Source organism: Pituophis catenifer, unplaced genomic scaffold (genome assembly GCF_029215685.1).
Source record: "Pituophis catenifer annectens isolate HBS135680 unplaced genomic scaffold, rPitCat1.0.hap2 SCAF_2, whole genome shotgun sequence".
NCBI classification, from domain to species: Eukaryota; Metazoa; Chordata; class Lepidosauria; order Squamata; family Colubridae; genus Pituophis; species Pituophis catenifer.
The window spans coordinates 73,188,632-73,210,720 of record NW_027256882.1 but is presented as its reverse complement, the minus strand read 5'-3'; the positions used below and the strand labels follow the sequence as shown (position 1 = coordinate 73,210,720).

Here is a 22,089-nt window from a genome sequence, read left to right as displayed (position 1 = left end):
ACTCAGGGCGGTTAACAGCCAAAATTAAAAAACATACAAATACAAAAGTTAAGATAATTAAAAAGAATTAAATTACTAGCTTCCCAATTTAAAACCCCCAAATCCATAAAATTTAAAATCCCAATTAAAAACCATTTAGGCTAGGCCGGCTTGATGGAATAAAAACGTCTTCAGGGCTTTACGGGTTGTTGGAAAATAGTGTTTGCTTTGACCATCATATTCTCTTGACAAAATTCTATCAGTTTGTGCCCTGCTTCATTTTGTACTCCAAGGCCAAACTTGTTAAACAAACAAATGTTAAACCTATTTAACATTGGCTAATCATAAAAAGTGCTACCACATTCCCTCTTATTTTTTTTTCCATCATAGACCAATATAGCTCTCGTACAATAGTACTTTAAAGTACTGTCTACTCAAATCAGTGGTGGGTTCCTCCCAGTTCCGCCCGGTTCTGCCGAGCCAGTAGCGGTGATGATATGATGTCACCGAACCGGTTCTGCCCACCCCACCCCACCCCACATTATTCTTACCTTTTATTTGGCCCCACCCTCAATCTATTGCTGCCTCCTGAGTCCCAGCTGATGGGCTATAAGGAAAAAATCTGTTTAAACTCTTGCGGCGGGGCTTCAAAGGGCCGCCCTACAGCTGATCAGTGGTAAAAGGCAGTTTCGGTGCCTCCAAAAACAAATGAGTAGACCGGTGCCTGCAAAAATAAATGGGTAGACCAGTGCCTGCAAAAATACATGAGTAGACCGGTGCCTGCAAAAATAAATGGGTAGATCAGTGCCTGCAAAAATAAATGGGTAGACCAGTTCCTGCAAAAATAAATGGGTAGACCAGTGCCTGCAAAATAAATGAGTAGACTGGTACAGCTCTGCAAGCAGTTAAAAGCCTGGTAGACCAGTACCTCTGCTAAATCCTAAATAATTGTCACATGACCATCAAACCACACCCACAAAATAAGCCACGCCCACAGAACCGGTAGTAAAAAATTTTAGAACCCACCCCTGACTCAAATCATGGTTCTAGAGAAGCTTTTGTATCCAAACATAGTATTTTTTTTAAAGTAGAGAAAATTGTATAATATTTTACTGACGTTCCATATCTCATCCTTTGGCAAGGTGTTCATAGCTGTGCCTTATGAACACATCCAACAGTACTGATGTATTTATTTGTCTGTGTTTTATTTCTCAATGGAGAATCAAAAAGCAAAATAAATCATGGTGCAAAATGCTGCAATTTTGTGGCAACTGGAATTTCTGACTAGTTCTATCTTTCTTCACAAGAGTCTTTTGTTGCTGAAAAAAATGAGTACCCTTGACTTGGAGCCCTTTCAAAAGTCATGGCTATCAGTCTAATGAGCTCTGCAGATGGTTTTAGTTGCCATTACCTCCTTGCTTCCAGCTAAAAACTTCCTTTGCTTCTGCAGCAGCTGCTTCCAGATGGAAGAAGACATGCAGGGCACAATGACTCCCCTAAGGAAAAGTGCAGTTTTGAAAATAACAGCAGTAGAACAGATAGTTTTGCAGTATGAGCTGCTGTTTTCCATCAGTTTTTCTATCATTTAGCAAAGCAAAAGCCATTTTTTAAAAAAACTGGAGCAATACTTTACCTCCCTCTGTGTGTGTGGGTTGGTTTATCTATGTGGTTTATATGCGTCTATGTATATATGTCTATATATCCAAACCTTCTGTGTCTGGTACTGGCAAAGAATGCCATGAATTCCACCATGCTGGGACTAGTGCCTGGGAGGGTCTGGACTGTAAAAGTGATTTTGAAGTTAGCTACAACCTTAATCTCATTTACAGAAGATAAACTTTCATGATTCCAAAGGGATTTTTTTCATGAAAATGTTTTTAGAATTTAAACTGACTATTATCATAAGCTCCTTATTTCACTGTAATTCTTGTTGAAATCAATTGAGCTTGTTTTTAAGTAAATAAGTGGTGGGCTGAGAGTTGAATCAGAGAATAAAACACATTTCACTGAATATGCATACTATTTATTCCTACATGTATGCATGCTCCCAGAATATGTATAGAATTGAACCAGACAGAATTTTCCCTTTTATTATATTAGCATCAAATGCTATCTTTGTAAATGCCCAAAGTCACTGAGAGGGAGTTGGGCAGCCATATAAATTTTCTTAAATAAATAAATAAATGCACATCCTTTTCCATAATATCTTTTACAGTCTCCCTATAGAGGCAAACACTCTTCTGAATCCATTGTTCCAAAATATCCTTCAATATGTTCAATGTTAAAATATTTTGCTCCATTCTGTATTAAGTCAAATTTAATTGTTGTTCTCCTTTAATTGTAATATTTAGTTCCTTCTAATTCTCTCTAGTGTCCAATCTCCAAAATCCCATCCAAAGATTTTTTTTTTTAAAGAATTCAAAACAAATGCTTTTTCCTGTATAAACTTAGAGGGGGGCGGTAGGGAGAGAGAGAAAGAGAGGGCACTTTGGAAATTTACAAAAGGACTAAGGGTCCAAATGGATTCCATTTGGATCCTTAGCTCTTTTGTAACTTTCCAAAATGCCCTCTCTTTCTCCCTAAACCCCCACCCCGTCTCTCTCTCTCTAAGTTTATAAATTACTAGTGTTTTCAAACTTGTAGATCCAAAGATTTCTAATAGTTTAAGAATAATTAACAAGCAGTTTCTGAAAGTGATTAGAAAAGGAACCATGGAAACTCAGTGTTCTTTTAAAGGCCGTGACCTCGGTTTGAGCAAGATAGCTACTCTCTCATCCCCCAAGACCGCTAAACCTGCCAGAGACTGCTGACTTGCACTCTCTCATGAGGAGCAACTGCCTGGAGTATTTGTAGGGAATCTCAAGTCCTCCCCTTGTCCAAAGAGGAATTATGAAAAGCCAGTCTATTTGCTGGCTCTTCTTTCTTCCATGGTCATCATCATCTCTGCTCTTAGCAGAGCTTCCTTCAATCTGTCATCCCCCCCCCCCCCGAAAGCAGGCAAAACAGTTACGGTTTTCTGGATTTTGGGGGAAGTGAGTGTTCTTCACCTGTGCTGATACAATCTGATGGAATGAGCTTTCGAATGAGCTTACTATTTTCTTAAAACCCCAACTGTAACTTTGTGTACAATCCGGCCCAATCCTGGCCGGATTGGACTGAAGGGGTTTTAAATGTGATTTTAATGGGTTTTTATATCTGTTATATTTTATATTTGAATTTGTGTATTTATTGTTGTGAGCCGCCCTGAGTTCTTTGGAGAGAGGGTGGCATACAAGCCCAAATAATAAATAATAAATAAATAATAAATAAATAAATAAATAAATAAATAAATAATAAATAAATAAATAAATAACAAACAAACAAACAAACACTTGAATAGTTTTAAAGCCAAGCATTTCTTTTGCCTACTAAAGTGAATGGAGCTTTCAGTCTTCACATACAGGTCTAGTTTAGGTTACTTCAAGCTTTCTTTTTCATAACATAGTCACATGGCAGAGGCCTAATTTTGATGCATTGATGGTAAACAACCAGGAAAGAGGTAATCTAACTTCGCTAATCCACCACAAATCACTCAGAGATCTTCACAACACATTAAATGAGAGATTTACCAGAAAATCCAGATTGCCCTTGTGCCTATTCCAGCTCTACACTGTTTATTGATAGAGATAAAACTATTCAAATTTTACTAGGGAAGGATGGCATAAAAATATCCTTATATGGTGTTACAGCAAAGTCTGAGTCTTTAAAGATATGGGAGGGTTTCAATCCTCTCTTTGTTTTCTTCTTTTCTTTTTTCCCATTCTGGCTAACTTTTCTGCTTTTATGCAGTTGTTTGTATTTACTATTGTTACTATCTATTGTAAGGAGAGGAAAATGTTTTTTTTTACCTCTAAACCTAGACGTGTGAGAGAGGTTGAGTTCTTTTTTAGAGTTAAGAATGTTTTGTACAATTTTTTATCTTTTTATATTAAATAAAGTTTGTTTTTAAAATTTAAAAAAAAGAGAGAGAGAGGTTGAGTGATTCACATTCTGAGCACTTACTTACATGGAGGAGAAGGAGGACCAATTCTCAAATACAGCTCGTCTGCCTGGAATCCATACTGTATATCAGACATTAATACAATTGAGCGGGTCCAGAGGTATTTCACGAGAAGAGTAGTCCACTCCTTTATTCACAATAGAATCCCTTATGCCACCAGGCTTGAAATTTTGGGCTTGGAGAATCTGGAACTGCGCTGCCTGCAGTCCAATCTAAGCATAGTACACAAAATTGTCTGCTACAATGTCTTACCTGTCAATGACTTCTTCAGCTTCAACCTCAATAATACACAGGCAAACAATCGATACAAACTCAAGGTAAACCGCTCCAAACTCGGTTGCAGAAAATATGATTTCAGCAACAGACTGGTCAACACCTGGAATGCTCTACCCAACTCCGTTGTTACATCCTCAAACCCTCACAGCTTCAACCTTAAACTGTCTACCATGGACCTCACCCCATTCCTAAGAGATCTGTAAAGGGGGTGTGTATAAGCGCACCAGCGTACCTACTGTCCCTGTCCTACTGTCCCCATTTATTTGTATTCATTTCCTTCGTTCATTTCCATGTTCATATTCATGCCTGCTATCTTGTACATGTTTGACAAATAAATAAAAATAAATAAATGCCCTGGGTTCAGTGGTGTTGCCCCCGGTTCGCACCGGTTCTATAGAACCGGTAGTAAAACTGGCGGGAGGCTCCGCCCACTGACCCTGACGTCACCAAAACACTTCTGCGCATGCGCAGAAGAATGCATGCGTGCGCTGTGAACCAGTAGTAAAGGTAAGTAGAACCCACCCCTGCCTGGGCTGTATTGGATCTAGGGAGGGGAACTCACTTAGAGTTCCACTTTGAGTAGAATGATTGACAGGAAGCTTGATGAGAATAAATTCTATGAGAACTGGAAGAGATTTTGTTTAGGAAATCTCTGAGAATTTCAGTTCTCAATCCAGGATTGGTTTCTGTGTTGCAATAGAAGCTAACAAGTTACAAGAGGAATAAAAATGAAGGAAAACTGGATTCTGTATTCTCTTGAGTCCTTATAGCTTTGAGGTGTGTATTTTAAATAAAAATAGTCCCCTTTTGTGCAGGAATAATGATATAATTTAAAACTCAATTTTATTAAAAAATAAGAAAAAGGTAAAGTGACCTCTTGAATCTGGTAATCAAAGATCCCAAGCAAATAAGATAACTAGCACTGATAAAATCACAAGCAGCATCTTAAGTATCAGTCTCCCATAAAATATAATGGGGATATGGAACATAGATCCATGCTGGATAGAAGCCAAGGCTTAAAGAATTTAAGCGGGAACAAAAACGGAACAACCGTGTTTGCATTAAATACAGTAAACTTTTTTAAATTATTAGGGACAATAACTAGAAATGCATTTATTTATTTCTATTTATGTGACCACCCATCTCAAATTAATGACCCTGGATGGTCAACAATGTTAAAATATAGAAACAAAAAAAAAACAACACACATAGAAACAGAGCTGAGGTAAAAACAAATTTATCAATCTCAAATCAAGACAACCAGGCTCAGGTACAGGCTCAGCCTTACTTCCTGATACCCCTTCACACAAAGACACTCCCAGAAAAATATATATATTTCATAAAGTATAAAATCCTGATTGAATAACTTATTGATTCCTGTGAAACAACAGTTACCTAGATAACCCCCTTAATAAATTAGAGACTGACATAAAATTTAACCATATTCCTTTGTTTTCCTGAAGTCTTTTGGGTCCTGATCTGGGACTTCTCTTTCATTCTATCTTCCAGGAATTAAAGTTTAGTTCTTTATAGCACTGATCTAGACCTGAGGAACTTCATTTCCCCCCCCCCCCCCGGAGATTTTTGGGTCCCAATCCAAAGACTTCTCACTCACATCCATCTTCTGCTCTCTTTTCCCTCAGCTATATATTCCAGTGATTTCTCTGTTCTTTCTTCTCAATTTCCTTTTTTTGGGGGGAGGGGGTCAGTAGTGGGTTTCAAATTTTTATTACCGGTTCTGTGGGTGTGGCTTAGTGGGTGTGGCAGGGGAAGGATACTGTAAAATCTCCATTCCCACCTCACTCCAGGGGAAGGATACTGTAAAATCTCCATTCCCACTTCACTCCAGGGGAAGGTTACTGCAAAATCCCCATTTCCTCCCAATCAGCTGGGACTTGGGAGGCAGAGAATAGATGGGGGAGGGGCCAGTTAGAATTTTTACTACCGGTTCTCCGAACTACTCAAAATTTCCGCTACCGGTTCTTCAGAACTGGTCAGAACCTGCTGAAACCCACCTCTGGAGGGGATATATTTTCTAGCACTTTCCCTCTTACATCCCAAGGCAGCATTTTAAACAAAAAGGGACTGGGGAAAATTTTTGGTTTTCATCAACCAAAGCATTACCTGTCCACCCTCTTTATCCTGGGATTCCATAGGGATTAAAGGTTTGTTTTGTCTGGCCAGAAGGAAGGAGCTGACTGTCATTTCCCCAGCCAACATGTTATTTAGATTGACTTCCTATCTGAGGAGAATTTGTGTATTGGGTGTCTGGAAATGGGAGGAATGGAAGACCCCTTTTGCTTGCTATATGTGGACTATTTTGGAATCAATTGGGCTTGCCCATTCAGTATTGGGATGTGCTCACTAATTGTATCAATTTATAATTGTATAAAATTACATTAGGACCAGATTTACATATTGTGATTATGTTATCTCTTCTGTGCTATTCAATAACCTCATAAGCCATAATTTGGCAGTTTTTCATCAAACCATAGTAATAATTTTACTTTCTCATCCTAAACTTTTTTCAAAAAATTATTGTTATATGCAAAACAAAAAACAAAAAAAACAAAAAACCTGTTATGTAATAAAACCAACCTTTCATAAACGTCCTAGTGGACAATCATTTAAATATGAGCCAACAATGGGCTGCAGATGCCAAAAAAGCCAGTCCAATCCTAGGCTGCATTAACAGAGGGATAGAATCAAGATCACATGAGATATTAATGCTGCTTTATAAGGCCTTGGTAAGACTACACTTGGTCACCACAATATTAAAAAAAATGCTGAGACTCTGGAAAGAATGCAGAGAAGAACAACAAAGATGATTAGGGGGCTGGAGGCTAAAATATATGAAGAATGGTTGCAGGAATTGGATATGTCTAGTCTAGTGAAAAGAAGGATGGGGAAGGGGCAATATGATAGCAGTGTTCCAATATTTGAGGGGCTGCCATAAGGAAGTTGGAGTCAACCTATTTTCCAAAGCACCAGAAGGCAAGAGCCTTTAGGAGCCTTGGTAGTACAGTGGTTTAATGCACCCTGTTATTAACACAGCTGCCTGCAATTTCTGCAGGTTCGAATCTTACCAGGCTCAAGGTTGACTCAGCCTTCCATCCTTTCTAAGGTAGGTTAAATGAGGACCCAGTTTGTGGGGGCAATAAGCTGACTTTGTATAAATATACAAAAGTATGAAGGCTATTGCTTAACGCATTGTAAGCCGCCCTGAGTCTCCGGATAAGGGTGGCATATAAATCAAATTAAAAAAAAAAAGAAGCAATAGATGGAAACTATCCAAGGAGAGAAACAATCTAGAAATAAGGAGAAATTTCCTGACAGTGAGAAACAATAAACCAGTGGAATGGCTTGCCTTTAGAAGTTGTGGGTTGTCCATCACCTGAGGCTTTTAAAAAGGGACTGGACAGTCATTTGTCTGAAATGGTTTAGGGTCTCTTGCTTGAGCAGAGAGTTGGACTAGAAGACTTGCAAAGTCCCTTCCAACTCTGTTATTCCGTTATAAATGTCTTATACAATTAACTCATTAACAATTAAGTCAATTTATTTCATATTTTACAAATAATTATACAGTATATACATTATCTTCACACAAGATTCATTTTCAATATGCTCTTTGAAATACATAATGTGATCTTGCTCCATTGATGGAGAATTAAGATGCTTTCCACACTGTACCTCAAAATCTTTCTCCTTTGTCAACCTGCTAAGATACACATGTTCTATGTTATTTGAAAGTATATAAACTGCAACACAACCCAATGAGGCTCCTAAAATAAAACAAGTGTGTGAAAAAGCTTCTAAAATGGTGCATGATCACATCATGAGAAGCAGTTGCATCCTTTCTTTACAGACATTTGATTAGCGTTGGGTCAATCACTTGCATGTGTCTGGTTTGACAAGGCCTCTGCTGAGTAATGCAAGAAAAGAAGATGGGAGTCTCGGCACCTGGGACCAGGTAAGGATATAGAAATGCACTGATAGTGCCCGCCAGAGAAATACATTGGCAGTTTGAAGGTTTTCATTGATTCATTGGTTTCACAGAAGATTCAGGTGCTTCTGTAGCAGGAAGTACTTCCTAATAGCTTAGAGCAGGGGTGTCAAACTCACAGCCCATGGGCGGATGCATCATGCGCTGGCTACGTCCAGTTTAGCAAAGGGGCAAAAGTCATGTGATGAAGCTGTGACGATAAGAGTTTGACACCCCTGGCTTAGAGAGAGGAATGTGAGATATTGGGCCTTGGAGAGACAGTTGCCAACAAGTTTCTCCTGCTGCTGATGGTACTGCCTGGTCCAGTGCAACTCGCTACTGTCCTATCCAGTCCTAAGTGCTGGACAACCCTTTGTGTTTGTGTTATACCAGGTAGGACAAAAAATAAGTGGGGGAAGACTCTGCATTTCAAAACAGTAAACCTTCCTATTACCAAGATTATATTCTGCCGTATTCCGTAATATCAAGCCATGATTTGAGTTAAGACTTTGTGAAGACTTTTCTAAGTCTATACTTTGCCTCAAGAAAGTTAAACCACAAAAGGTAATTTTTACATTGTCCATAATGTACTGTTGCATTTGTGAGAAAGATGCTGAAATTACATGGGAAAAAAGGTAAAAAATCAGAAGTAGCTTCTTTTTCTGTGACTCCTTATATCTACCCAATTTTTATAGAAGAAGAAATGAGGGTGCCAGTTATTATGTCTGGCTTAGGTGGGAAAAATTAAATTAACACCCCCATTTCATACAGGCAATACATAAATAGAGGTCAGATGGGACTGTGAGAAGGTAGGTTCTAGCTAAGCCTTTTGCATGAAGTTCTGGCTTCCCCAGAAACCTACGTACAATGAATTTCTAAAAAGAATTACTGTGTTTGTAGGACCATTGTATATAAGTTCTATGAATATTTCCTAATCAAATGTACCATTAAAATACAGTATGAAAAGAATAAACATGACAACCACATAATATAATATAAAGTGAGAGTTCCAGACTAAAATAAAAGCATCCATATTATCCATGTATGTAATTATTTTCCATGGAAGTAAGGAAAATAATATTAATAATTATGACAAAATATTATTTTGTCATAATATTCCATATTATGATAAAACTTTATCAGGCCAACTTAGGTCTCAGCTAAACTTACATCACTAGTTTTGTTGAAGTGATTACATAGTAATTCACTAGTAAAATTATTTTTGTCTGATTGTTCTAATTTTGTCTACTTTTATCTAGTTTGTATTTCAACATGCTGGATAATGGAACATACGGTATGTGCCCTACCCAATCCCTAGAGTACTATTTTTATCTCCTGAGACAAACATCTGAATTTCATGGTGCTGCATTTCAATACTTATGATAGACATATACTTTATCTAGTGAGGAAAGTGCTGGATAATTCATGCATGGAAATAGCAAAGCAACTCATAAAGAGGAAAAGTGGAAAAAATTGCTTCAGGTACAGCCTTGATTTCATCGTTATCAGGACAATTAAAACCAATGCTAGCATGTACAGTATAGATATTTTAGGAGTAAGCACCACTGAAGTTACTTGAATCTATTTTTAGTAGATATTTATAAAATGTAATGTTAACTGCTGAGGGAAAACAAATCCTCAGTGAAATAAAATAAACTGAAAAAAAAGAAAAAGAAAACATACAACTCAAAATAATCAACTTGTCAAAAGGGCCTGATTCTTCCTAGATCATAAACAATGGCATCCTTGTGGAAATCCAGTAATTCTACAGAAAAATATGCCTAAAGCAAATGCTTAAAATACATAAATATCTTCATGCAGAACAAGTCCATCATTATGAAGTTAAAAATAAAGTGGGGAACATGTTAAAATTAGTAAACTGAGCAAACTTCCTGAAGGAAAGTAATTAGGATGAATTTGTGGTGCTGTAAATACACACACGTACATCTACAAGGAATATAAGCCTAGTAGAACAAACAAACAAATGCACTCACCATAAACTATAACTCATAAAAAACGGGTTAGCTTTGCATGAGCAGCCCAAATCAGGGAATTTTCACCTGAAGTTTATGAATCAGAGTTTTGAATTAAATAAATTTCTAGATTAGGTAAATCTTGAATGAAGGCAAATACTTTTGCTGTCTGGTTTTAAAATGCTTCTGATTGGCTATTGAAGTTCATTTCTAATTTTCAAAATTTTAAAATTTTATATGAATGTAAGCCCTGGTAAATGCTGAACTTATGAATGTCCTTGATCCAATCATTTCTTATTCTAGTATTAACTTGCCCATTCCAGTATAGAATTTTGATAAGTATTTATAGCAGTTCCAAATATTTATAGCAGTTTTCTCAATTATGACACCTTGAGTCTACAGCCTTGTGCAATTCTTGGAGTTGTTGTTGTGGCCAGATCTGTATTACATCAGGTTGGAGATGTTGAGTATATATTTGATATGGAAACAAACCCATGAAAACAATACGTCTCCACTTTAAGGTATGTGACTTCAGATACTAGGTAGTACTCTAATTGGGCAAGAAAATTTCAATAATTGGTTAAAAGGGAACCACAGGAGAGCAAAATGCTCTGACATGATTCCTTCAGATATTTATAATTATTCATATCCCACTTTTACTGCACTTTGTACAATTGAATGTGATGCACATAATATTCCCTCCTACCATTTTCCCCACAATAACCACAATTTTTAATCACATTTCTGAGCAAACTGGATGTATTCATTGCCATAAACCATTTTAATTGGTTCACCATTTTAATAATTATTAAATTAACTGTTCTAGTACATACTACCAAAAAGAAACATACCACGTTATGGTTTGCTCAAACTATCTATCTTGAAAGTAGAAATATAATATAATAGCAAGTAATATATAGCAAGATTATAAGTCATCTTTATCAAAGATGGTAAATCAATTAAGATTTAACAAATTTTTTTGTAGTATTTTGTAGACTTAATCACCTGTATCACTTGTGTACATAATTTTTTTTACCAACTTCCAAAATGTATATGCCAGGTAGAATATTTTACACACACACACACACATGTACTGCATACACACATATAAAATGTACCGCAATTAACACAACTATTCCTCAGTTATAGAAAGCATTCTGCAGGAAAAGATCCTTAATTCCAGGTCAAATTTTATGGAAGCTGAAAGGTTTTTGCTGAGGAATTATTCTGCCCCAGCAGGACTCCCTACAGGTACTGAAATTTGGGTAATGAGTTTTCCATATGAAATTTTTGAATTGCATTCCACATTCCCATACATTGCATTTTAGAAGTCACTAGCATGGATATGGAGAAAATCAGTATATAGAACCTCCTATGATACTGCATTGAGGTATGTGAAATTTTTATGGTTTTTCAATGATACATCACCAATACTTAAGACAGTGAACTACAAAAACTGCAGAGTTTTGTCTTCTTTCCTTCTGAAAATACCTATTAAACTAGTTACAGAAATCTGCTTTCATCACACAAGTCATGAAACAATAATATTTATTGTTTACTTTTACAATAAAATCATTACACTCATGTAAAAAATAACATTGAAACCTATCTTAATATGATAAATTTCTGATAACATACTGTGGTTTATGATGAATTCATCTACTACAGTAAAATAATGCATTCTACATATTTCTTTTCATTTTATAATTTTTTGAGAAAAAGTATTTTTCACCATTAGAAACTGTGATTCTCTGTGGGATCTTTTCAGTTTTGCCCTGCGATTCTGAAACCAGATCTAAAATTGAGAGAAAAAGTACATGTTTAATAATAATATGGTATTGTAAAAAGAAGCTTTTGGTAAACAAGGTTAAAGTGAAGATAAAGGTTCCCCTCGCACATATGTGATAGTCGTTCCCAACTCTAGGTGGCGGTGATCATCTCTGTTTCAAAGCTGAAGAGCCAGCGCTGTCCGAAGACATCTCCGTGGTCATGTGGCCGGCATGACTCAATGCCAAAGGCGCATGGAACGCTGTTACTTTCCCACCAAAGGTGGTCCCTATTCTTCTACTTACATTTTTTACATGCTTTCGAACTGCTAGGTTGGCAGAAGCTGGGACAAATAACAAGTAACACCGTGTCCCTAAACAAGGTTAAAACTGTAATATTAATAAAATTCCAGCAGGTAAAAATACAAGAAGCTGCTTATAAAGAATAAATAACTTGTCAGCTTGAGTGAGTCTTGATTCTATTAACTCATATAGAATAGTCTTCTCAGCCTTACTCTAATCTAAGATTGGAACCAAGACTCTTCTGTATGTAAGTAGCACATTCCATTAAAGTTTTAACTCTCTCGTCTCAAATTAAAGTGAATATTTGCAGTAAAACATGAGAAACAACACTTCTTCAGGAAAACTCAGTGAGGGAGATGGGTGGTTTCAAAACATGATTAATAAACAAACAAACAAACACAAGACAGTTATTGCTATCTAGGACTGGCTTCAAAAGATCATTGTTTTCAGTGAAGCGCAAAGCTTCAGATGGAATTCTATCCAGGCATCTAAGAACCACCAGTGCAGGAAGCCCTGTTGCCAACAATGATGTATTGGCTTATAAAATAATACCGTATGTTCACTAAGTTAAAAAAAACATAAAGTCAGTTAAGTTGAATGCAGATAAAACAAAAAGGTAATTTGTAATTGGTTTAAGATTATACCTGTTTTAAATTAAAATATTGGCTAGCATTCTTAGACAGGTAAGCATCTGTTCTAATTATTCTTATTGGTATTATTATTACCACCTTCCGGTCAAGATGTATTCTTAGAGTTTACATGGACATCCATGCATTTTAAAAGATTGCTCTTAGGAAAGCAATCTTTGCATATTTACTCAGATATAAGTCCCATTCTCTTCACTGAGACTTTTTTCTTCTTCTTTCATTCAGTTTTGTCCCATTTCTTGGATGCTGCCTGGACAAGTCTCTGTAATTTTCTTGGCAAGATTTTTCAGAAGTGATTTTTCAAAATTGTAAGTCACTAAGTCTTACTTACCAGTATATCTAACTTTGTTAGAAAAGAGAAATTTTGTGAATCTAAAAACCAGATGAAAAGATGTCCTTTAGGTCAGGGGTAGATTTGTAAACTTCAACTCTCAGAATTCCCCAGCCAGCATGACAATCTGGGGAATTCTGGTAGCTGAAGTCCACAGATCTTAAAAGTTGCCAAGGTTGGACGCCCCTGCTTTAGGCTTTATTCTAAACACATTTAAAGGCAAAGATACCTTTGAATCAAACTTGACTGCTGGTGACTTAATGAGCACATCCCTGTAATTTTCTTGCTATCTGTGTGGTCCCTAGAAGTAAAAAAACCCACTTGGTGGCAAACCATCAATCAACAAGAAAGCAGTTTGACCTGGCCTTTTTCTAGGATCTTTCTTTAAACCATCCCCCACCCACCCTTAGCCTAGAGCCCTAAGGCTTTCTAGCCACATACCAACCAACTGACACTTAGGCTCTTGGGTCTGGTAAATGCTGCCATCTGCTGTGGTGGCAAATATAGTTATAAATCCCACTCAGTGTTCGAGGCTTCATACACTGCATGAAGCCATAGTGTATTTAGTTTATTTGTGGCTTAATGTGTTATGTAGAATAAATCATTGTGGTTTGTTTAGCACATCTGTTAATGTGATATATATGAACCTAATCTTTCAGAAAAAAAATTATTCCACTTAGTCAGTTTGAATTAAGTTGGATATGGATCCTACTTATTAGGTCTTAGCAACAGACTTTTTTTTATGATAGATATTAAAATGTGTTACCTTATTATCCAGTTATTACTGTACTGCAAACATAAGTAGAATTAGAAGGTAAAATTCTACTTAAAAAAATAACATTCCCCTATTTTTTCTTTCATACAACATTTCAAAGTGAACTAGTATTGTTAACTTCTTCAGTCAGGGTCAGAATATTGGCAGTTATTATTATTCCCATCCATTATGACTCTTGCTAAGCAGACATAATATTTGAGATTCCAGTAATACAAGCACAAATACATAAATACACACATGTAAAGTTACCTGGATCCTGTCTTCATCTAAATCTAATTTTTGAGCCAGGTCTTCTCTAACATCAATGCCAGGATAAGAGTTCACTCTAAAAACATTTTCCAGTATTTCTATCTAAAGAGAATAGACAAAAACTCTGTTATTTGCTTGTTTTCACTGCCAAAATATTTTAAGCATTCATGATAAAGCCAAAGCTTTTAATAAAAATCTGGATAAGATTCTAAAATATTTCAAGTCAATAGAAATCAATTAAGCTATTTTGAGCTCAGAATGCTGATTAGATATAACATCTGTGGACCTTTTTATTCAGTAAATGTATGATTGTACAGATTCTTGTGAAACAGGCATTTCTGGATTCTTTCTAATCAATGTCCCCTTATTAAAGAATGCAGGAAGCAAAACAGCCATTCTTAGTTGCATGAATAGGTTAAATGGGCTAAATCCCTACCTGGATTTGAGTGAATGCAGTCCTTGGCCTCCTACCTCTGTACCAACTCAAGTCCCTTTTGTAAGAAAATCTTTCATTCACTGCGAAATAGTTTTCACATTTCAAAACTCTTTCTTCAGCTTTTTGGCAGTTGCTTGTATTATACAAAGGGAGTGCATAGTATATTGAAGAGAGGTGCAGGCAGGGCAAACAATCTTCTCCTGAAAAGTCACAAGCATTTTAAACACGATTAGTAGAAAAATGTTTGTTATAGAGTAATTTAAACTCGGAGACAGAGCTGAAACACAATAATCTGATTTTCTTTACATTTTGACTTTTAAACGTGGTTTATAATTTAAAGCAAAGGAACACAGTAAAAAAGGTGAAGAAAATATCGAAATGAATCTTAACATCCATCTTACCTAAATTACTGCATTTATCCACCCATGGCCTGTGAGGTTTTGCAGCTGGAGTACCATCTTTTTCCCGCTCTAATCCCAAAATATTTTCAATGGAAAACGAAAAGGAAGTGTTTTTGCCTTCCCCAAGACTGGATTTATTCTGATGATGATAAGAAGCAGCTGCATTATGAGCATACAACGATCTGCCTGCCATTCTTTTGCCAACCTCCCCACACCATAATTCAGCTTTTACTTAACAGGTCTTTTCTTATAGCTTTGTCAACAAGGGGGTTGGATTTGCCACGTCATTAATTAAAATCTTTTATTAGAAAGTTTTAGCATGTCAATGAAGATTCTCCCACCAAGAGGCAAGAGGAGTTAATTGTTTATTTGTTTCCAAGTAATTAGCAACTAATGGATGAGGGAGTGCACCAAGAAGAACAAAAAGTGTTATCTCCTGTAACCAGAGTATCAGACTTAACTTTTTCAAAAGCACCCATGCACAAGTATAACACTTGTCTTTTATTTGAAATCATTAATGTATAAAATCAGGGCTTGGTTGGTGGCGGTTTTGTTTTTAAATAATACTCCTATGGACTTCATTTACCTAAACAAAACAGCATGATAGGAAACCAGTCAAGTAATAAGTAATCTCATTTAAGTGCATTTTCTTCCAATGAAAATTTAAAAATAATCTCTTAATGCTATTAGGCTAATCCTGAGGAAAAAATGTTTGCTTTTTCATATGCATATGTAATGATGAACATGGTCACTAAAATGACAATAGTCTTTGGCATAAGGCACACTGCATTGGGCTGTCAGAATTCAGTAACTGTCTTCCAAGTAGTTAGATTATAGAACACTTGAATGAAATACTGTAAAAAGGGCTGCTCTTCTATTTTCTTAGCTTAGAATTTAATTTGATGCCATTTTGTTTGTTTGCTTATCAACTTGGATGCCACCCAACTTGCCAAAGGTAGTGTTATGTTGGCATTCTTGGAGGAATCCATCAAATATTGTATGAAAAATCCCATAAAAATCAAAGCCAGAAACCATAGTTTTAGAAAAAGCCAGAACATAACCTGTTTTATTGATGCTCAGTGAGACGAAAAACGTTTATTTTCATCCTAATTTGTAATATATTGTGATGGCAAATGAAATTTATAAAAGGCCAGTTAAACCAGTAGAGGTAATGAATTTCACCAATAACTTTATTTATGAAAATTTATATGGCCACCAAAATCACTCTCACTTGGGTGGGTTAGAAAGGTAAGAGCAAAGATATTTGCTTTGTTTATCCCATTTTATATTATGTTTCCATTCTTTTCCATTCTTGCTGGAAAAGGTCTGGTCTGGATTTAGGATGATAGCTGGATCCAACCACTGTGCTTTACAAATCATAGTTTATGATGCTGCACCTAGACTTTCCCATAACAATTTAGTGAATTCCAAGCTGATATGTAACAGTTTTGCGACAGTGATAAGGTAAATTAGGAGAATAAGGTCAGGTTTTGTCCTTCAGCAGAGAACAACCAAAATGCATTAGGATTACAACTGCATGGGCTTCAGCTACAGCAAATTCATGGAGGAGCCTGTAAGGGGGGAAGGTGTTCCACAAGTAGGAGCAGCCTTGGAAAAGGCATACCTCCTATGTTCTGCTAGATGGCAGATTTCAGGGAAGAGACCGAAGGTATGTCTATCCTATGTGATCTGGTGGGATGGGGGCAGATGTTCTCAGGGAAAGACCATCTTGCAAATAACCTGGTCCCATTCCATTTAGGGCTTTAAATATGACAACTAGCATCTTGAATTGGACCTAGAAGGAAACGGAATGTTCATGCAACTTATGCAACTGGTGAAACTGGAAGCTCCCAACACTCTATGCACCGCTGCATTCTGGACCAGTTGTAGCTTGTGGACAGTCTTCTAAGGCAATCCAATGTAGAGCGCATTCCAGTAGTTTAAATGGGAACCGACCAGGGTATGAATGACCTAATATTTTGAGGCAGACATCAAGTATTGCAAGAACTCTGGAATAAAGACTTGCTGGGTTTTTTTTCAAATCAAAGTCTTAAAGAATACAATATCAAGTATGCTTCGTCATTCTTAAGAAGAGATTAATTCAAGAGTCAAATACCACTTTTTTTCCTGTTTACTGGACATTTCAAATAATGTTTAGAAAGAGTTGTCTGTTTCTTTAAACTGAAAGTATAATATGAAAGGGATACCACTATGACATGGAATTTAATATTCATAAGTTTATAAATAGATTTTTGAAAAGAGTAATAACATTGAAAGATGTGAATGCAATTTTGAACTATTATACCAAACATTTGGAACTCATCAGTATGAAGAGTTGGATTTCCAAGTATGTAGCATAACGAAAAATATTTTTCTGTCATGAACGGACAGTTGCATCACTTCAGTTTTACAATCTCTGATATTTTTAATATTTTACTTTTGAAACATAAGACAAAATGGAAAAACTGACCAAAAGTATGCTCTGTAGTCAAATGTAATATACAGTATTTTAAACCAGCTGTTTATTATATTTTTTTACCTTTGTTTTTTCCCCATGTTTTTTTAGTTTTATATGCTAAAGCTGTACATTTAAAATTGAAAAGACCATTGATGTTGATTTCTTTTTAAGCATATAGGAGAATTGTCAATTTTCTGTCCTTGTATCAAGAAACAACTGAGAAGTAAACTCAAAAATAAGCTTTAAAACAGTTTAACTAGTTTCCTGCTAGTAGCATGGGCACTTGGGTCTTAGCAAGTTATGTCCAGAAGTACACCATAATTCCACAAATGCTGGTCACTGTTGTATCTATGAGGAATATTGCACATATATTTATCATTATTTCTTGTAAAGGATTATCCTAAGCATTTGGGAAAATACACTCATTTTTTCTTTATCATTTTTTGTTCCTAGGTTGACTAATTTTTACTTACTCCACATTCAAGCATCTCCTTGGTTCTTGTCAGTGCTGTGGGCAATATTTGACACAAATGTGCGTGTGTGCGTGTGTGAAAGAGAGAGAGAGAGAGAGAAAGCGCACATTTGTGTATTGATGAATCTGAAACCTAGTCGTACCTGGAAACAGGCAATATTCTTGGTAAAACCACTTTGTTTCAAATGTTGTAAGCAAAACAAATATTGCAAAAATAAAATGGTTGTGTTATTTTTCATTACGTCTTTCTTTATAAACAAATAATTACTATATTTTGTAAACAATATTTTCAACTGCAGTACAGCTCTGTAATGTTGCCACCTAGCGTCCATGAACTCCTATTTTAGAGCAAATAATAAAGTCTTCCTTAATTAACTGGAAAGGACTTAATTGTTACTAGCCTAAAAGGTGAAAGTTAAGAAAATAAATAAAACAATCAATGTTGTATTAGTTAATGGTTTAGTTGATAATTGTATGCCTTGCAAATGGATTACATATAGAAAGGGAAAAAGGGAAATAAATTTTCTATAAAATAAGAGTGGAAACTCCTTTTGTTAACATTTCCCAGATATTGGCCAGGGATCAGGTTATTTTTCTATTCCCCATCACTCTTTCTCGGTCTGCTAAGCCAGACACTGAGATGTTATACTTTTGCTGGAAGTCCAGCCACATCTATAAAGCAGTTTTGAAATAATGTTGAAGACCATATGACATTCTCCCTTTGAGTCTGCCAATTTTCCATTCTATGCTTCATCTCCAGAACATGTAAGAGAAGTTGTGGACTTGGAAAAGGAATGCTTGTTGGTCATGAGGGAGCTCTGTTGTGAAGGCTCTGCCTGAGCGGAAAGAAAAAGTTACAGGAACTAATCAGACATACACATTCTCAGCCTTCTTTGAGTTGTTGCTGTATGAATATTTTCTTACCATTACAATAAATGTGGGCCATGAACATCTAGCACAGCAGACAAAAATCAAACTAAACTTCTTGATTGCAATTCTTTTTATTATTCAAGCCAAGATGCTATACTAACAATAATGCATATTTGCTTTATCCTAAGACTGGAATAGTCAAATCAGTGAGGTCTAGAATAACTAATGGGAGGCTGAATAAAGCCTAACATCCTCCTGGTCGTATTTCCATGGTCCACCAGTAGTTTAGGAATTTAAATCTGGCCTATAAAAATGACAGATAGATATGTATTAAGAATAATTGCAAATAGTAGATATCAGGCTGGGCATGTAATCTATTTTATTTCTTCCACTTTCCTCATATTATTTTTTTTAAAAGAAAGGTTAGACCATTGCCAGTATAGTAAAATACTTGGCAACCTAGCTATCTTGGTATATTTAAACAGAGAAAAAGTAGAATACGAAAAAATATAAAGACTTAGTAAATACATCTTAGTTAATAATTTATTTTTTAAAGGGCTTATCTTTGCGAGTTTACTTCATATGATACATAATAAATATTTGATACTGAAGTCATTCTTAGCCTTATGACTTTGATTCACCTATATTATAAAACAATATTTTCTTAAAGTATTCAATGCATTTTACTTTTTAAAAGGGTAACAATTGCCATTCAGCTGTTATTAATTTAGATAAATCACCATCTATGTGGATAAGTACAATTTCTTCACCCTCTGGTTTCATTTCTAATTCTGATGGTTGACATTTTTGTAAAACAGTATTTGAACAGAATAATATAAAAGTCTGCTTCATTTTAAACAGGTATTTATAAAAAGATAGACTGTATAGTATGTTAAGCTCTGTACAGCATGTTAAGCTGAACAACTCAATTATTGAGCACATATACATACTACCATCCCCCTCTCACTGTATGCTGTTTTCCAAGCAAAGTTTATGGCTTATCTTATTGCCTGACCTTGATGTCTCTCTTTGAAGTTTCCAGAAATTTAGGATATTGACAGGCAGGTGCAACTGGATCCACACATGAAAGAGTTCAAGTTAACTACTTTATTGTATTCTGTCTATTCTACAAGAATCTCCCCAGACTGCTTGCCCTTCCTTGAGAACAAAGAGATAAAGTTCCATGGAACCTGGACGGGGTGGGTGGGTTGTCATAGGTCTCTTGCAGCTGCCCACAGGCTCAAGGCTAACTCCCCGCTTGGTCCCACTCCCTTGCCTGCCTCAGTTTCCAACAGAGATATACTCAAAATTTATCATCAGTTACAAGTCCATTTCCATAAACCCAAAATGTCAACCACTTCAGGTTTGGAAAATGCAATAAGCAATAAACTTGGATTAAACAGTGTGCATAACTGATAATGAATTGGAAGGAGAGGTAATTATTTTTATTATTTATTTTCCCCCTACCTTTATTATATTATTCAAGGCAGCAAACATACCTAATACTCATACCTATTTTCCCAACAATAACCTTGTGAGGTAGGTTGGGCAGAGAGACAACGACCGATCCAAAGTCACCCAACTGGCTTTCATGACTTAATGCAGGCCTAGATCTCAGTCTCCCAGTTTCAAGCCTGGTGTTTTAATCACTGGGCCAAACTGGTTCTCATTAATGTGCTCAGTAACCAATCATTTTAGAGACTTCCCTGATTAACAGGGAAGCAATAAGGCACAATAAGGCTGGCATAAACTACAATTCTGTTTCTTGATGAAAGATTTAGTCTTGGCCGCTATGCATTTTCATGTTTGTATTGTAATTGTTTTCATTTTTTAAATTTTGTTCCTCATCCAGAGTTGCTTTGTGAGATGGGCAGCCATACAAATAAAGATAAAATAAAATAATAAAATAAAATAAAGCAATCCTAAAGTCAACCCTAATGTAAAAAAGAGGATAATGAGATATGACAAAGAAAGTAGACACCACAGTTTAAATAGTAATAACAGTAGAAAAAAAGTTTGATTTTGCTGCTGTTGCCTCCATTTGTAGATTCATGCAATCTATCCATCACCAAGATCACTGAAAAGCTGCCAGCTATTAAGATGTTATGTTATGTCCCTTTCACACAACCTAATGCTCAAAGAATATAATAAGCATATATACTGGGAGGTTATTATTTTATTAATTCAATTTATATGCCGCCTTTCTCCGGAGACTCAGGGCGGCTTACAATGCATTTTTTTAAAAAAACCATTATAAAAACATTTAAAAATTAAAACATTAAAACCCATTCACATCATTCATGGCCGGATCTCACACTCACAAGCGAGATCAAGGTATTCATCTGGGACATGCAGTTACATCTAAGGCAAATAAAGTGGACATTTTCTATAGTTCCTTCATAGGTCCTTGTTGCCTTTAAAAAAAAAAATCTGTCTACAGTTGGGGCATAGTTGCAAAGCCCCCAATATCACTGCAGAGGGTCAGTAAGCAAATTGAGAATGAAATATGTTTTTTTTTTTTTTTGCAGAACCAATTCACGTTTTCCATAACCCAGGGGGAAAATTAACCAGCATGGAAAACTCAAGCGGAGATTCAGATTCTTTCTGAAGAAGTAAATTAATATCCACTTAAGTATTTTCTCCCAGCAATCCTGAATTGCCATTTGCTCTAAATCGGGTACACTAAGCTCTTGCCAATCAGCCCTAAATGAGCTCATTGCCATCTTAATATTTATGAGATCCAATTCCCACTCTACCATTTTAGATGAATCATGGCAACATGACATAATAAGGAGGACCACCCGCACAGAAGCGGAGCCCAGGGTGCAGCGCCACCTGCAGCATATACAGGCGCAATTGCGCCTTTGCCCCACAGAAACTGCCCCTCCGACGGGCCGGAAGCCCCACAAGTGACACCCCCCCCCCACACTTCAATCTCCTCCTCCCCTCCCCCCCCGTCACCAAACCCCCGCGAGGCTGACAAAAGCACCCGCCTCTTTTTTCGCCCAGCCAGACTGGCCGCTCTTCCAGCCAATAGGGAAATGCATAGGCTCGCTGACGGCCTCTCCTTGTCCGGACGGGCGGCCGCGGGGAAGCGGCGAGGCGGGATTTCCTGAACGGAGCAGGCCTGTC

At 36.4% G+C, this 22,089-nt stretch overlaps 1 protein-coding gene across 1 annotated transcript; it reads right to left on the bottom strand.

The window, feature by feature from the left end:
• Positions 1-11,945: 11,945 nt before the first annotated feature.
• Positions 11,946-15,350, bottom strand: HESX1 (HESX homeobox 1). Its single transcript, XM_070933629.1, has 4 exons — positions 15,158-15,350; positions 14,757-14,956; positions 14,321-14,422; positions 11,946-12,044 (listed from the first exon to the last, which is right to left on the bottom strand). The coding sequence occupies exons 1-4, from the start codon at positions 15,348-15,350 to the stop codon at positions 11,946-11,948; spliced, it is 594 nt and encodes a 197-aa protein (XP_070789730.1).
• Positions 15,351-22,089: the final 6,739 nt, after the last annotated feature.